The sequence below is a fragment of the Neopsephotus bourkii genome, unplaced genomic scaffold (assembly GCF_033783945.1).
Source record: "Neopsephotus bourkii isolate Nb327-2 ecotype Australia unplaced genomic scaffold, CSIRO-AGI_Nbou_v1 NB_1589, whole genome shotgun sequence".
Taxonomy (NCBI): domain Eukaryota; kingdom Metazoa; phylum Chordata; class Aves; order Psittaciformes; family Psittacidae; genus Neopsephotus; species Neopsephotus bourkii.
Window position 1 is genome coordinate 4,664,176 of NW_026902065.1, and position 18,237 is coordinate 4,682,412.

The following is an 18,237-nucleotide window of genomic DNA, read 5'->3' on the forward strand; positions in this document are numbered from 1 at the left end:
TGGGCGGGGGGGGGGGGGGGGGAGGTAGTGAAAAATATAAACACAAATATAACTATGAGATACTTGCCTGGTCCCTAATTCCATCTGTCATGAACTATAATGAGACTCAGTATTAAAGTGGAGAACCCTGGTAAGGTCACCAACTGTAGCTTTATTCCCCAAAGCTCTTCCATTTCTCCCTTGTGTGTGATCAAGTGCCTTTTCCATCCCACCTTGGCTGCAAGGTGTTCCTGTCCAAGACTGTCTTCAGGTGTGGAGCACAAATAAGGATAACTCAAACACCACCCTTCCTCCGCCCGTCTTGCCACACACTTTTCACATTATCTGTTGCAGCATATTAACAGAGCAAAGTAGATGTGTTCATTCCTTTACAAGCTATAACATTTGCAAAAATCATGTATCAATCACCAATTTCTTGTTAAGACCTTTTTCTACTTCTTTTCTAGACTACTCTCTGGAGCCACAAGATTCTTTAACCTATATAGGGTTTATCACCTGCTGCTTCCTCTCAATATATAGGAATAAAAGCAAATAGAGGCAAAGCACTGAAAACTTAAAGGTTATCCATCTCCTTTTTTTGCCTTTCCAAAGTGGTACTTCCCTCCAATCCCTGTTCATGCCATGCAGCTTTTTCACTTTACTTGAGTGGAACACAATCACTGTGTTTAAAGTCCCACTCAACTTCCCAGAGAATATTTAAGCTCTTCATCATATATGATTTCTTACAACTCCTTCAGCCTAGCTTTCACTAATCCTACCTATTCTATTTCATAGAGTCACAGAATAGTTTGGGTTGGAAGGGACATCATCGAGTAGATCAGGTTGCTCAGAACCACATCCAGCCTGGCCTTGAATGTCTCCAGGAATGAAGCATCTACCACCTCTCTGGGCAACCTCTGCCAGTATTTTACCACCCTCATTGTAAGCTTTCTCTCTCAAGTCCAGCCTGAATCTCCCCTCTTAGTTTGAAACCAATACCCTATGTCCTATTGCAGGCAGGCCCTGCTAAAACGTCTCTCCCCATCTTTCTTATAATCCCTTTTTAAGATTTGAAAGGTTGCAGTAAGGTCTCCACAGAATCTTCTCTTCTACAGGGTGAGTAAGCCCAACTCTCAGCCTTTTCTCACAGGAGAGGTTCTCCAACCCTTTGATCATTTTTGTATCCCTTCTCTGGACTTGCTCCAACAGGTCCATGCCTTTGCTGTTCTGACTCCAGAGCTGGACACATTAATGCAGGTGGGGTCTCACGAGAGCAGAGTAGACAGGGAAAATTACCTCCCTTCACCTCCTGGCTGCTCTCCTTTGGATGCAGCCCAAGATACAACTGGCCTTCTGGGCTGCAAGCGCAAACTGCCTGCTCAAGTCCAACCTTTCATCCAGCAGTATGCCCAAGTCCTTCTCCTCAGGGGTACTCTCAATCTCTTAATCCCTCAGCATGTATTGATACCACGGGTTGCCCCAAGCCAGGTGAAGGATCTTGCATTTGGCCCTGTTGTGTGTCCTGTCTGGGAGGGGAGGAAGGAGGGAGAACCCAGAGGGCCATAAATCTTATATCCAGATAAAGCTACCAGGAGATGATACCACTCAAAGTGCACCTTAAGCAGCCAGAAGACAGCACATAATGAATATCATGGATTTAATGGCACGTTTGAACAGACAGTTCTCCAAAGCTTTCTATTACTTGTTTTAATATAAAGCCTTGCAGTAACTGAGCCCAGCTAGCTGCAGTGGATCAGACCTACAGCAGCTGTACCTTCCTACTCTCAGAAAGGGTGGGGGAAACTATCTTGCTTGCTGTACAGAAGGCCAGCTTCTTATTTGAAGAGACATGACATGCTGTAAACATTTCTAGAGGAGCTTGGGTTATCAGCACTTGTAAGAAAATCCTAATGAAAATAAATTGTTATGTATTTACCCATATGCTGAGGAGCATATGGCTAATGCATTTAGACACTGCTAATGAAGTTAAGACTCAGCTAAATTTGTTGGCTCATGGATAACAACTGTTCTCAACAACCAATCTGAGCGCGCTACAATTTTAACATTGCAACTCATACCTGACTATTATTATACGTACTGATCCTGCTGACATGGAAAAACTGTTTTCTGAGTACGGACTTCTTCTCATTGCACTAAGAAGGTGAGCAGCATATACCATCACTAAACTCCAGATTTACAGGTCACGTAAGCAAGTTACAACTTACTTAAAACAACAGAGATTGCTCTCATTCACTGCAGCCCTGAGTTTATTACTTTATTTTTTTTTAATTTCAAGACTTTATTTAGTCCAAACCCATTCTCTCCAGGCCAGTGCCACACTGATGTGACTACAGCCAAAACTGAACAGAAGACAACCACACCTAAGAAATATTCCTACATTTTTAAGTCCACATGTAGAAGGCCATTACGTTTGCTGCAACAGTTACAGGAGTCTTCCTGTTCAATCATATCACTACTGCCCTGCTCTTCAAGGTAAAGTCCCTACCTCTTGTGCAAAGCCTTCTCCTTGTGCATGATCACAGAGATCCTGGAGTCCAAAGTAAATTCCATTTTAAGTGATTACACTGGGTTTATTTGCATGCTACTACCATTGCAACTATGTACTATCTTCATTCTCTTAACCCAGCTACTGTGTAGCATGGCTTTTAACTGTTGCTACATGTCATGCCAGAGCTGGCTTTAATTTAGCAGTACACACTGCTTAAAGAGCAGGCTACATAGCAAACTCCAGAGTTACGTGATGAACATGCAAATGTACTTGCCAAAAGACACAATACATGGCAAACTTCCCCTACACCATTCTTATGAGCCAGGTGTCATTTAAATGATGCAGACCTCTTCTCTGATGGATCTTGAGTAGCTGTTTGCCAGTTGTCACCAAAAACCCCTCACAAGGGCAATGGTTTTTGTGAAAGATGAAATGGAACAGCAGAGAAGTGTCTTGCAGTGCTATTACATTGAGAAACCACTTTACTCAGACACCTTCATTTATAAACCAGAGTTCAGACCTGGTGCTGATTCACAGCCCCACTTTCTCTGTGAACATTGCCAAATCATTTAGTCTCCCTCCAGCCTTCAAGTAGCCCCATCTGTTAAAGACAGCAGTGGTATCAGCCTCCCCAAATCTACCACAGAAAGTCCTCAGAGAAGTTGCTGAAAGTGTTTCACCATAACCTGATGGAAAGACCTGTGTCATTTTGCAGGTGGGTAAAAAGCAAGTAGAGCAAGCGATTTGCTTACCCAGACAATAAGAAAGCTTTGTCCCAGTCAGAATTGCCCAAAATCACATTGGGTGTCTGAGGAACGCAAGGAGCATTATCAGGGAATCTCTCTTCTCACTCACTGTGCTGCCATGGGGAACCATCATCCCTTTTCCACCTAATGGGTGAGCCCTTCACATATATCAAGCAATTGCCTCTTCACCTCATGTGTGTTTAATGAAGCAAGCATAAAGTATGCCAAAAGGAACTACCAAAACACTGCTTAAAAAAAAAATAAAATAAACAAAACCATGATGTTGCTCATCCACGAGTTCCACATCTTCTTCTAGGGGCAACTGCTGAAGTCTACAGGAAACACTCGCCCAGCTCTGCACAGCAAATAGATGTGGAAGCTGCTCTAAGAAGCAGCTATACAGTCCACAGCCATTCCTTGGAATAAGAAAGTGACCTGTTTCTTCACTCTAAATTAAAACAGTACAGCTCAAAAGAGTAAAAGCACCTGTCATAACCACTACCACCTTCACCATTTGGGACACCATTATTCACCAGCAAAGCAGCAATGATTCACCCCTATTTTTTCCTTCACGTAAAAACTGCCAGTCTCTTTGTGTATCTGAATACTGTCTCTCCAGCTTCCATAAACATTAAAGTTGACATGACATTTAGGGACACCTAGCAAACAGCTATCAGAAACATCGAGTGCAAAAAAACTGAGGATATTACACCTCAGAACAACTCAGAAAGAGTTTTTGAGGCATTTGCACTGCTCCCCAGAGGCAGGCTTAACCTGCTGAGAACTCATAAACTCAGGGAGAAGCTGGGGTGAGCCACAGTACAGCTCCACCAGATGCTCTTCTGAGAAACCAGAGGCCCAGCTCTTACCAAAGGGTGCAAACAGCATTTATTCAAGTGGCAGACAGGTAACTGCGATGTCTTCATTTTACTGCATTACATTCCCACAAACAGGCACTGAACTGACTTTGTCAGGGTAGCTGACAACTCTAACATCTGATCAAAGCAGGTAGCAGAGACTACCAGTTGAAACTAGGAATTCACACATATTTGAAGGGGAGACAGACTGGCTTTATAAACATACAAATATACACATAAAATCACATCTAACCCCAGGTTTTCTGTCACACTGCAGACTATGACATTACTAGGTTTAGATCTGCACCACATGTATCCATGCCACATGAAATGCATGGATTCACAGGCCTCCCAGTGAAGGTGCATGTGAAGGGTGTTTCCAGGACACAAAAGAAGATGCGGAGTACCCCAAGAGGTCTATTTGGGCAGTGAGCACACCGTTGACTGTGCAAGATGAAGCCAGATTATTTGGTGATGCCACTGCTGCCCCTTCTGGTTCCCCACAGATAGCTATCAATTTGCAAAATACATGCTCCCTATCCTATCCCTCTCTTGGTTATCTGCGTGAAGCAGCACCAAAGCATATGCAGGCTTTCACTGTTAGTGTAAGCCATATTATTCTTGTAATTAAATCCAGGTCCACAGCTTATCTCACAGCTCCTCTTTTCCCCTTCCCTTTCCCCCCCCTCACCATTTGCCTCTCTCCAACCTTGTTCGGATTTACATGCTGTGTCATTAAATTCCAGAAGAGTAAATGCTGCAGCCACTCTCTCTAAGCACTGACACGCTGCTTTCTAGGCTGAAAATTAGCGGGTTAATTTCATTCTTGCAAAGACCCTGCTTTTTATTTTTCTTTATGTACAACCCAAAGGATGCTTTTGGCAGATGCTTAGGAAAAAGATAAAAAGATCATATTTGCCCTCTGCTTCCTCCCTGCACTCCCCCTTTCTCTGCACCCACCCATCAGCCATAAAACAACACAGCCCAGCCAGATCTCAGTCTGAAAGCAAGACAAAGCACCCACACAGCCCCCACTTCCATTCAGCAGAAATGGGCCACTCTGGAGCAGGCCAGGATCTACAAGTAGGCCAGACAGAAATAAACACAGTAAACAAAGAGTATCCTGTCCAAGCAGAGAGGGGCTAAAGAGAGTGATGTCTTTCATTAAAATGCAAGGCAGGAATACAAGCACACAGCCGGTCAAAACCTTCACTGGAGCTTGCTATGAGTAATAGGAGGAAAGCAACACACGATCATGCCATTATAAGAACCCAAAGCACACTGCCCAACAGTACACAGGGCAAAACTGCATACCCGGCCTACCAAGAACCAAAACAAGCAGCCAACCACACACCTACCACCACCCCAAACATCACGAAGAGACGTCAGCCCCAAGGCTGCAGAAGCACAGCACTGCTCCCCGAGAGGCTGAGTAAGGAGCAATGCACACAGGTACAGTACCAGGCGACCAGAGCCATGCAAATGTCAGAGCCAATGACATTTAAATGCAGCTTGGCTGCCTTTTTAGAAAGGGGATGGGAAAGGGGGAGAAAAAGCACAGCACAGCCATAGCAACAGGTCAAGTGTCTGCTGTGGTTCTTCAGACAGAAGGGTAGTGCAGTGCATGTGCCTTCTCGGTTTTCAGAGCATCTGTCACGTAATAAAACCATTAGCCTGGGAATTAATAGGAGAGTTTTGTTTAGTTTTCCTGCAAACTGGTGCTCCAAAGCCCATGCAGACCCATATGTGAAAGTCCATGCTGCGTATACCCTTGTGTGTCCCATTACACAGCTATTACAGACAAACCTCATGTTTTTCCACAGGCTGGTAGGAAAAATGCAGAACATGGAGAGGTGGGGGAACAGTTGGGAATTCCTAGCAAAGCAGTGGTCTGCCTGCTGCAAGTCTGCTCAGTTACTGAGAAAATTGAACATGCTGCTTTTTTTAAACAATCTAATCATATTTACTGTTACATCAGACTTACCCACCACAAATTGTTCTCATGCAAGGAAGAATTTTTAATCTAATATCTTGGACTCTGATAATTTCCCAGCTGCAGAACTGCAATAATTTCCTATCTTCTCTTTTTTGAGATAAGTTGATTAACTTGGATACATTCAAGTTTCAGGGTATGATTATCTCCCTTTATTGTGCTTGAGATAGGAGGGGCAACTTACAGTAAAATAACTTTGTTTTCCCCAAATCAGCTTTTAAAGTCTGCTTCTCTGTGATAGAGATAGGTCTTTCCTGTTGCATTTCCCTTAGTCCCTTAACTTTCAGCACTTCCTTTTCCTCTCTCACAGACACTGTATTAACAGCAACTCTTATTTTACTCAAATAAAATGCACTGCTTGAGAAATCCCCAAAATAACTCTTTCAAAGTAATCCCATGGAGAAAACATTTTCTTCTTTAAAATAAATTTGAAGGTTTATGAAAAACCGCACAACCTAGCACTATTGGTCAAATCCTGCTGGCATTGTTCATTTGTTTTCAGGCACACTTACAGAAGAAGAATAATAGCCAAAAAAGAATGATGCTCTATTCACACAGTGGAGCAAAACAGGAACCTCTGTTCACTTCAGTAGAACTGACCTACACCCAAGTAAGGGAAAAGATATGCAAAACCTTGAATTTATGCCATTTAAATTGAAAAACACTGTTTACTCCCACAATTTTTAGGAACTTTTAGTATTTAATATTTTTCTCTTAAATCCCAGGTCCTAGATTTTCTTAATTATGTGAGAGGGAATTGTGTGCGAGAGTCCTTCTTGTTCCCCCCTCCCACATCTTCCCCCTTTTTCTTTTTTCATTAAGTTTCTAGCAATCATATTCTAGGAGAACTAGAAACCATGAGAAGAGGACACTTTTTTGACCAGAAGACTGTATTTGTTAAGGTGTCTTAATTTCCCTTTTTCTTCTAGATCCCTCTGTTGTCCAGGGCTTTTCAACCTGAGTTGATTTGCAGTCCAAGTTTGACACTGGAAGAGTATGAATGACACATAGGCAGATTTCCATACGGCACATATCAATTCATTCCTAAGTCACCATTCATGAATTCCTCCAAAATAAATGTTCATGGGTTGAAAACTGCTAGTCTGATGATGTAGTGGGAGTGTAGCTCCTGTGTTTTCCTTTAACAACACTGGCAATACCAAGAAGGAGCTGGCCTACTTAAAAGAGAGACTCTCTAAAAAGCCAGTTCAGTGAGAAGACATGGTTGCATAAACATGCAAGTGCAAGAACTTTTTAACATTGTAGATGTAGCAATAGAACCATGACATTTTGCTGCTTCTTATTAACCAAAAAAATTAACCTCAGCCCCTAACAAATTGCTGCTCACCCACAGCTGTGCCCCTCACAGCTAAGCCCCTAAACCCATCCTCACTCCTAGGATGGGCAACCTCTGGTTCTGCCCTGCATGGGAAGGGAAGGTGGAAGCTGTCCTCTGACTGCAGTGAGAGCACTCCTGTCCCTGAAAACACTCTCACAGATAACAGCCTGCAGTATAAAAGCAGCTCTCCTATTACCAACACGTTGCTATGGGCACTATTTCTAGGAAAGCAGCCACAGGAGCAGATCCAGAAAACATGGCAAAATATATAAGGGAAGAAAGAAAAATTACAAAGAGCCTGGACTCATCCCTGCCCATTCCTACTGGTAATCATAGGACTATAGGGAAGATGGATAGTGAAATCCAAGGACATACAGCCTTGTGAGGCTTGTGGTTTTGCATCACCCAAATGGTCCAAACAAGGGTATTTCAAAACCTTGCATGGAATAAATATTTCTCGGTAACCCAAGATACAATTTATCAGCTACCTTTAACTATTTTTTTTTGCTAAAAGTAAGTAGGATCAAGTTTAACTTTTCTTCATTAGCCTGCATTAAGTGGATTTAATGAATGTAATTCTGGTAACAAAATTTGCTTAACACATCACAGGTAACAGTTTGCAAAAACTTTCCACTTGTCTGCTGGTACAGGGCAAGCCTATCTACAGCATATCATAGTCTCTAGGTACTTTTTCTTAAAGCATTAGCAGGTGACTAATGATAACTGAATTTTGTGACCAAAGAACTACAGAACAAGTAGCTTCATGCCATCCAGCTGAACTGAAACCAGAAGAGGAAGGATGAACTGGTCTATTCCACCACCAGCATCCCTGGTATGTTAAAATCACTCTGTCAACTCCAGTTCACATTAATCAAGAGCAGATCAAGTCTACCTTTCATGCTATTTTCTAAATGAAATCAGGTGTACATGTAAAACTGGTATTTAAATGGATTTCACCTAACAATGAGTCAGATATTGATAGTGCAATCACTATGAAGACTAAGGTAAGAGGCACTATATTGTCATTAATAATTCAAATCTCAGCATGGATATTGATGACCATGCACTTAAAAGAGGAAACTGGGCAGCAGCTGGAGTTAGCCCAGATTTCTTGAAAAGTTGTTGGACTGCAACAGAGAGACACTACAGAGATTTTGCTGTAAGATTCAACCGGAGAAATGGCAGCTCCTCATTATTAAGAGGATTTGGACTAAATGCTCAGAAGCATTACTGAAATTGAGCAAGGAACAAAACCACAGCATTAGCAGACTAATGAAAGGGCATGGGTGAGAAAAATAAGGGAATAAAATCTGAAGGCAGAATTCCACTACTTCCCCTTCATTCCTCTTCCCAGTCCCAGTATGTAGGGCACAGAGCAACAGAGTCCAGTGGTACCTAATGCCAGTTACTGATCAGGAGCAAGTAACTTTATAGGCTTTGGAATAAATGTGTACAATCAGCAAAAGCACAAACAAACAGAAAGGTCATAGGAGCCAAAACCACTCAGAACAAACCAGTTTGGGCTAGTTAATATAATCTGCTCTATTCACATACCTAAATTTGTTTCACTGAGGGCATGAACTTTCTTGGAAAAGCTCAAGTAATTAACTGCAGGAGCTTATGCCTCTTTTTTTTTTTTTTTTTCCACTCAAGTTTATTTTACCCTGAAATTATTGCTGCTTGCACTCAACTGCTTCTATCAATTGACACAAAAAGCAAAGTTTTGCTTGTTCTTTCTAGAGGGAGATGCTTGAAGAGATGGTACCATTGAAGTGTACCATTTCAATTCTTACCTCCTGTCCACTCATCCCATCACTTCAGCTAGATACAAGAAAACTATATCTTACCTCATGGAAAAAGAGCAGGTTACCAATGAAAGGAAGAGTTGGAGGATGTCGAATCCCTACTTTGCTTAGTTTGGAGAATGCAGATGTGGAGTACCTGGAAAAAATAAGGTAGTAAGTTAATTTTGGATCTTGTCATGATAGGACTTACCACAGTAATTAGTTCAGATGACTTGACTGGATTCAGAGAAAATGCTTTCTGTGATGGCCAAATAGACCTGCCAACGTGGTGACACTGCTCAGCAGCTCCACAGGTCATAGAAATGAACACATAACAATGGTGCCTCAGAGAGGGTAAACAAATGGACTGTAAAAGAAGGTCTGCCAATTGTGCAGTGGTAATAGAGAGCTGTTCCTGTTCCCACAGAGGGTCTTGTAAGTCAGAAGTGACTCTCCAAAGCTACATGAGGCTACAAACAAGACCAAAACAAGCATTCAGGGTTTGACTAGTGTAGCACATCTGGGAAAGGAACAAGAAGGATCTTCAGACTCTTGTTTTCTTGGTTTTCCACCACTACTACCTATACAGATCACAGAACAAGAATTCAAACTAGTCTCAGTTGTGCATAAGCCAACACACTGTCAATATGTTCAAGTCCAGCCTAGTATTTGGGCCAGATATGCTGACTAAGTGATTTTGCAGCTGCCAGTCAGCAAATTAAACAAGTATAAAAACTACAGGGAAACAAAACCCAGGCTGAAAAGTTCCATGCCTCCTTTGTTTTGGATGAAACTGTGGCATGTTGACAGGGACAACTGGGAAAAAAATAAATAAAGAAAAAAAACAACAAAACCTCAAAGTCTTTTTTTTTCCCTGCCCTCCCCCTTTCTTAATACAAACAATGGATTTATGTCAGTGGACTTCAATTAGTGAAACTTGACAGAGCAGGAGCTAACAGCAGCAGCTTTAACTAGCTAGACACAGTAATACTGAATACTATCACCAGGAAGATCAGGACAAATATCTTTAAGATTAATAAAAGGCTGTGTCTATATTAAGACCTTAGCTCAGAGCATTTTAAAGCTCTCCCTCTGCACGGGGGTCTATGTCTGGAGCAGTTTTGGCACATGCAACTATACTTTTTTGACAGGAAACTGAACTTGAAGCTTTGTTCCAATCCTTCATCTCTCACCACAGCAGGTCTGAACTAATAAGCAGTCTTACAGCTTTGAACCCCAAGTGAAGCAAGACTGTTTAGTCCTGGACAGCAAATTAAATCTAGTCCAAAATAAAAACTGAACTGCATATAATGTAGTGTTCATAGTATCAACTGCTTTAGTCTATTGGGCCTGCAAGTCATCTGTATGACATAATAGAAAGACAGCAGAAGCAGTGCCCTCAGACCCTGACGGGCTCATTCCCTCTTAATCCCAGCCTTGTTGACCCTAAAGACTATACTAACCCATCACTATGACTTTGACCTCTCCTCCTTGAGGTCCAATAATTGACACATTCCTCATTTGAAAAGCCCTACATGACACAGTAAGAATTATTCTAGTATAACTTAATGGGCAAACAGCACAGAGTTCTTGGGGGTCAGGGTGGAGAAGGGAGAGAAAAGAAAAGTTTATGTCAGGAAATTGGCCTTTCCTCCAGTGGGAGGGAAAGAGCGGTATTGTGAAATCAAATATATAAAATTAAGAGAATTAAACCTCACATGACCAGCAAAGCAGAATGGGACTTAAGTCGCTACCTTTTTGTAATTCTATTTCCCCAAGATTTAATGCAGCACACTATCTCCTCTCTTAAGGGGAATCTGTGAAGATATTTTAGAAAAATCATAATCAGAAGACAGCAATTTGAATTTTTTTAAATAGCAACTTTTTTATTTTTAAGGGGCAGTACAAACCTTCACAAACACAAACCCTTTCAGTAGACATGATGTCTTCAGTCTATGCAAAGGCACTATTTCAGTATGCCGAAGTATCATGGAGTACAGGTACAGAGGTTGACATTTATTGTATATTTTATACATATTATGGGCTACTTAAATGCCTTTTTTTTTTTAATGCGAGGGGTTTTTTTGCATTGAAAAAGCAAATACTCCTAATGAAAAAATGTTTTAACTTCTAAGTGACAGAAAAGTCTACATGATACATTTTCTTTCCCAAAGAGAGATTTTTTTGCTGCTGTTTGAAATCTTCCTAAAGTGTCTTTGTGTCATAGCAGAGGCCTCATCTTCAGCATGTAAACAGTGGAAAAAAATGAAAATCTCTCTCAATGGAAACCCATCAATTTCGTGGCATTTTATCCTGGATGTTTTCACTGTAAAATAACATGGCAGATCACAAAACACCAGGCTGGGCTACAGTTAACTGCTAATTTCACTATAGACTGGACACCCTGTAGACTCCTAGTCTTCATGTACTGCAAAGCGAAAATTGACTGCAGCAGAGCCTTAAACTACACAAAAGTAAACAATGTGATCAAATATTTAAAATGGAGCAAAACTAATGAGTACAGTGCACCCAGTTTCACAAGGCAACAAATACAAGGACTCTGAAGACTGTTTATGCTTAGATGAGCAGCTCATCTTTGTCAGCTTCTGAACATTAGTGGCAGCTCCTCACAGCTGAGGATTTGCTTTCCTTTTTCCCCTCCTAATGTGGTTTTCTCTGATGCATTTTGCTCACTTACCTTTTGAAAACCTACTTCAAATGTAAGGAAACACAAGTACTGCAGTCAAGTTTCACACTGAAATATAACAATGAAAGGGTAGGGCCAGCAGGAAAAAAAAAAAGAAACCTCATCAATAAACACATTAGCTCTACCCTATAAATTTTCAGTATTTCTGTTATTGTTGAAATATCTGCAGTTTTGCAGAAAAGGAAACGGCATGCAAGTTGTTAAAGACGGACTGGGCTGTATGCACAAAAGAGGGAAGATTTAAGACTGTACACAGATAACCTTGACTTTGACCATTTCTAATGTAACAGCTTACTTCCTACAAACTTAAATATTAAGAGGTTGTTTTTTTTTATCCCTACCTCTAGAATACTTAGCTCATTCCTACCAGTTTGGATGGGGGAAGAGTGAGAAAGGAGTGGGTTAGGGGACTCTTTTAAAAATAAATAAAACTGTCCTGCATGACAAATGATGAACACCAATAATACATGAATCTGTCAGATTCACAGCACAAACCTTTGCCTTGTCAGCCAGAACCAACCAAATGGGCCAGTTTCTGCGGTTCAGATACTGGGCACACCTAGGACATACACTTGCCCTGTAACTCTCAGAGCTGTGAGCAAAGTGCACTGGGAAAACAGTGGCCATGTTTTGTTGCGGAAAAGGGGAGGTAAGCTATAAAATGGAAGAGCACAAACCGGCAAGGCTGCCTTGTAGGCAGGCACAAGACATTTGTCTGAAGAAGCTGTACATCTAAATGAAAGAGTTCCACACCTGCCTTATCACCAGCGGGAAGTCTTATTTCTCACTCTGACGCTTATCGTTTCTGTGTTAATTTACCACAAAAATTAATCTGATATCAGGCAAACTCCTGCTGTTGCTGTGGGTGCAAGCTAAGGGTAGAAGACAAGCCAATGGGCTGAGTCAAATGCAAAATCTAGAAATAGAAGGGATAATGAGAGGCGACCAAGATGACCAAAGATAGGGAACAACTTCTGTACAAGGAATAAGCAAACAGGCTATAATCTTAATCCTGGAAAAAGAAGCAACTGATGGAGGATATAATAAAAATATTTAAGATCCTGACAGCTTAGAAAATAAAGAATTATTACCCACTATTTATAGCCAAAATAAAAAAAAAAATAAAAATCCACAAATGAGCATTCAGGTGGCAGGATTAAAAATAAAGCCCTTTTCCAAGAAATCAATATACTAACTATGAAACTCCTTGTCATGGGATGCTGTCTATTCTAGAAGCTTAAAAAGCTTCCAAAAGTGATTAAATAAATTAATGAAAGGGGGGGAATAATAAAAAAATAAATCAGCAGGCACTTTCAATTTGTGATTTAACAAATGTAAGAGACACACATGGAAAAGATTAAAGGGAAGGAGGGAAAATTAATCAAATTTATTTTCCTAAGCAGGGAACTAGCCTGTAAGCTTCCAAAGGCAGAATAAGGGATTAGACTGTTATAAAACCTAAGAGATAAAACCTCAGACACTTCAGTTTTCTTAAGAGGAAGAGAGGAAGCAGTATCTGTGCACAGGGAGGGGCATGAAAAGGATCAAACTGATGGCAGCAATATTTACTGCACAATCTAGCACATTCTTACTCAAAGGAGAAACATACCCTAATATTTACACATGTAGGGCTTCCCACACAACTATTAATTTAAAACCCTGGCATCATATTTTGAACAAAGTGACAAGACATCAAAAGGAACCAGAGGAACAGCAATAATGAAGTAGATCAATAAACAATTCAGTAACTCTTTGAAGACATTCAGATGGCCTGTCAGAGCTAGATGCCCTCTGTATATATTAAACACGACTGTTAAAAGAAACTTAACATTCCAAATACATTCCTTTAGGCCAGCATGGCAGATTTAAGCTTTCTGAAACACAAACTTCTTTCCACAAAACACCATGCAAAAAGCAAGGAGAAAGACTTAAAATCAACAGATAAGTTGCACTGGGTATGCAATCAACAGAACTAGCCATCTGCCCAGCCAGGTCAGTACTGATCAGCACCACAAGAAAAAGTATTACACAGCCTACCATTAAGTGCAATCAATTTGTGTAGCAGATAACATTACAGTTTCCAATTCTGCATCACAGAGTTCAACATACTATTGAAACTACCCCAAATTTCTCTCCATATAGAAAAAACGTCATTCCTTCCACATCTAAGTAATGCACAACCTAATAATATCTGAAAGCCATAAACTAGGACACTCAGAGATGAAAAAGTGATGTTATTTAATGCCATTGTTGAGAGCTGGGAGGTGCATTATTTTGGAAGACTGAGTGGGAAAACAAAGTATTTTGCTGAGATAATGGAAATCATTCCCACTAAACAAGAGATAATCATCATGTATTTTCACCCATTTGCCTCTATTTACATATACCCATCCAGTTAAGGTTGGCATGCATTTTGCCCACAAAGCAGTAACAATATACGAAATAACAGTAGCCTCCCTAACATTACAATGATTGCTCATATGAAAATATACAAGCATTCCTGGGATCACTGCCTAGATAAAACAATCTCACCAAAACATTGATATCATCCCTAGGCTGGCTACAAAGTTAAGACTTTCTGCTCTTAACCCTCGCTGGGAAATTTTGCATTATGAATACTGCAGCAGCATCACTGGAGAGCTGCCATCATATACATCTTTCTTCTAGTCTGCTGCTTAGGATATTTATGATAGAAAATCATTATCTGGTCCCGTTCTGACAAAGGAACATGCAGAAACTAAGTCTTGCAAGTGGGGCAGTATCGCAACCAAAGTGGGTAGCACCCCAAATGGATAAAACCACCTCTGGCTATTACCTCCAGAAAGTGAACTCACTAAAAGGGAAATAAAACAAAGCAGCAAAACAAATCAGCTGTCCCTCCCCAAAAGACAGGCAGATCCTGAAGCACCCTCTCACAGAGCAGAAGAGCGAAAACTGGGGAAAGTAAATCCCTCCTAGAAGCTGTTCTAAATTTAGTCAACAAAGGTTACCAAATTGCCCTTTACTGTTGCCTAGTAGTACCCCTGGTGGAAACGGAGAGTTTTGCTGGATTGAAATACACTTGGTTGTGTAGAACACGGGCTCAGAGTAAGGAACTACTCTATTTTTTTGGGAAAAAATACAGAATATCCACAAGTATAATTTCAGTACATTCCAGAGGTAAGCTTCAAAAGAGACATTAGCCAGCATGGGATAAGGCTATTTAAGCACTGCAATTTCATTTTCAAGCTTAACAAATCCGTGCATTTTAACTATGAATTTGTAGGGCTGTAATACCAGTTTCAGAGATAATGAAAATTTCCATGTAACACTTGCTCTTCCTAAATTGCTGCATGCGCTCCCAGTGTTTTAATTTTGACATAATTGCACAAGACAGATATTACACACACTTGCACCATCCGCTTCCACAGGGGCAGATGTTTTCCAGCTGCAAAACCTAAATGACCATAGGATTATTATTATTTCATTGAAAAATTTGCTAATGCACCAGAAATAATGTGCAGGAAAGGCCAAATTTTATGCTCAATATTAAATTTATACCTCATCTATCTGCTAACAATCATTTTTTAATCCATACTGTTCTGGTCTGTTGAACAGTTTTTTTAGCATCTCTTATCTTAAGACAACCGATAGGCACAAGGGACTGGTTATAATAAGGCTGCAGGTTGGCACGGTGTGTTTAAAGTTTTGGGGCTTGCTTTGATGTAAAAAAAATCAAAACCAGAAGTTACCAGTGACTCAAGGCCAAATAAATGAAAAAGCCCATACAGGAAAACAACATACTTCCCCATGCACCAGAGTAGTCCTGGGAGAGACAGATGGTCTGTACAGCAGGCCAATGACAATATTTCATCACCTCTCTCAGAGTGCAGCCCTTTCACACTGGGCGGTGACTCTTCCAAATAAAGAGCAAACAAACAAGAGTCATAAATCCACAGCTTCAGCCCTTCATTGTTGGCTCAACACCTTTAAACAAAATGATGGAAGTCAACAGCAGCAGAGGCTGTTCCCTCTTTATAGCAACATATACCCTTGGGAAAGGAAGTGGGACCTCCAACCCATGTGAGCACAAAGGGTGGTCTCACCAGGAAGAGAGACCACAGCAGACCTGAAGTCTGGTGCAAATATGAAGCCATGCATGATGCCCACAGGAAGCCTGGATCAGAGCTGATAGCTAAGCTCAGCTCTCACATCCCAACCCCACTGCCTTAACCACAGGCTGAGCCTTCCTTTCATATCCTAGGACCACTGGTACCATATATTTCTTAAGGACCAGTGTCCTCTTTCCCCTTTTTATTGACACAGATATTGTGAAGCACACAGAAGAAAATGATACCACCTCAAGACCATAAATGTTCTTGCTTCAACCAGCAAGACTAAAGTTTGCATAAATTGGTGCATTACTAGAAACACAGATTACAGAAACCATACTAAAATTTCATGAAGTTGTATTTCTGCCCTCCTCAAGTAGTTGTATTCAATTTCATAAAGTTGTATTTCTGCTCTCAATTACACATCTCAACTGCATAATTAAAAGAACAAAGTTTCAGGTTAATTCATCTTTCTAATCGTTATGCAAGTTCATACTCTAGTGATGCAACTCCATTTGCAGGAAACATGGAACCTGTTTCTGTACCATTTCTACATCTCAACTATTGTTACGTGCTAGGAATACTGATATAGATGAAAGATGCAGTTTCATGCTTATATCAAGATAGGAAAGTCTGCTTGGAAGCCCAGTCAATCTGGCTTTTCACTGCCATAAAAGAGGTACTCACTAGGCCACTGGACTACTATTTCATATGGTCAAAAAGGGACTGCAGTGCTGTGGTGGCTGAATTCCTGAAATGTTATCTAGCATACACATCAAGTAGTGATGTGCTGTGCAGACAAAGCCAAGTTGTATTCCCACTAGCACATAAATACCTCAGCTGGCTTTAATTTTTTAAGCCATGCAGTTCTGGTCTATCAGGCAACTTGCTTGATGTCTGTTGCTGTCAGGCAACTGGTTTTAGAGTTCAGGTCTTGTACCACATTCCTCAACAGTAGCAGCACATACAGAGCCACTCAGCTGGCACAAGGGCTTTACAGAGTTGCACCCAGCCAAGGAAAGCCCTGGGAAAGAAAAAAGCTGCTTCAAGAGGCTCAATGCCTCCCAGTGCTTTTGGGCCCCAAGATGTCTTCCTTGACTGAAGGCAATGTGGGAACACAGTCCTTCCTTCTTTTTTGAGACTAGCCTGTCTGCATACATAGAGCAGGATGACAGGCATCAAAGCCTACACAAAAAGAGTTACTGGAACGAACCTCCAGGCATCTTCCCCACTTGTAGTCTCAAATGAGCATCTCTGACAGACTGCAGGGATAACTCACCTCCCTTTGGACAGTTCTGGACAAATGCAGACAGACCTCATGATTACATGGCACATGAAATAATTTTTTATTTAAGTTAACATTAAGGGGCCACCATCCTTCCAGTGCACTGAATGTGGCAGAGGTTCTACTGACAGAAACAGATGTGATCAGAGCACCCAAGGTCATTTCACAGCGTACAGAGAATGTGAATTAATGGTCCAAAGCCCAGCTTTGTTCTGGCATTTCCTAACTGGTGTGTGCTTGACTTTACAACCTCAATAATATGCCTTTAATGCAATTTTCAGTGCAAGTCCTCAGGTTTTTTAAAGCTCTCTAAAAATTCATCACATTGCATCATTTTACATCCCCAGGGTCATCAAAAGACCCTAGAACTATGGCAGGGACCTTTGCCAAATGAGCTAATGACAGAGCTGACAGAAGCAGGTTGTCCTTCATGCAAGGGATCTGTGAGGTCCACCCTGCCAGAGTGTCCCTAAGACTTCCTCAGAGAGGAAAAACAGCAAAATGCTAGGCTCCTGGCTAGGTGCTGACACCTCACCAGTGAGCCCTTATCTGCTCCCCTGGCAGCACTGCCACATCTCCACTCTTCCTCATCCATGGACCTCCTGCCACCCCCAGCTCCAATCTCTGCTGCTCACTTGAGCAGACCTGCACTGCTCCCCTTACTCAGCCTCTGGCTTACCTCTCATCATGAGCTCTCCAGCTGATCCCTTCCCCACACAGCCTCACAACAGTTTGTATCAGCCATTTATGCAATCGTTTATCCCAGTTTCTCCTCTTTTGACCCTAAATCCCTTCCTTTCTTATCACTTCAATACCCACAGTACACATCCTTTCCCTCCTCCCCAGCAGTGCTGCACACAGGTGATGGGCGAGTCAAGGGGAAAAGGGCTGGTGGAGGGATGAGACAGGCTGCCTGCTTGTAGTTCATGCGCCCAAGCTTCACTGAT

The 18,237-nt window shown here is 41.4% G+C and overlaps 1 protein-coding gene across 5 annotated transcripts in view; it reads right to left on the reverse strand.

Annotated features, from left to right (window-relative positions):
* The window catches only part of TBXAS1 (thromboxane A synthase 1), a 244,067-nt gene that overhangs the window by 168,738 nt on the left and 57,092 nt on the right, over nt 1–18,237 (reverse strand). For all 5 annotated transcript variants that reach the window (XM_061371924.1, XM_061371923.1, XM_061371931.1 and 2 more), the window contains one exon: nt 9,271–9,364. In XM_061371924.1, the coding sequence (XP_061227908.1) occupies nt 9,271–9,364 (94 nt within the window). The remainder of the gene's footprint in view (nt 1–9,270; nt 9,365–18,237) is intronic.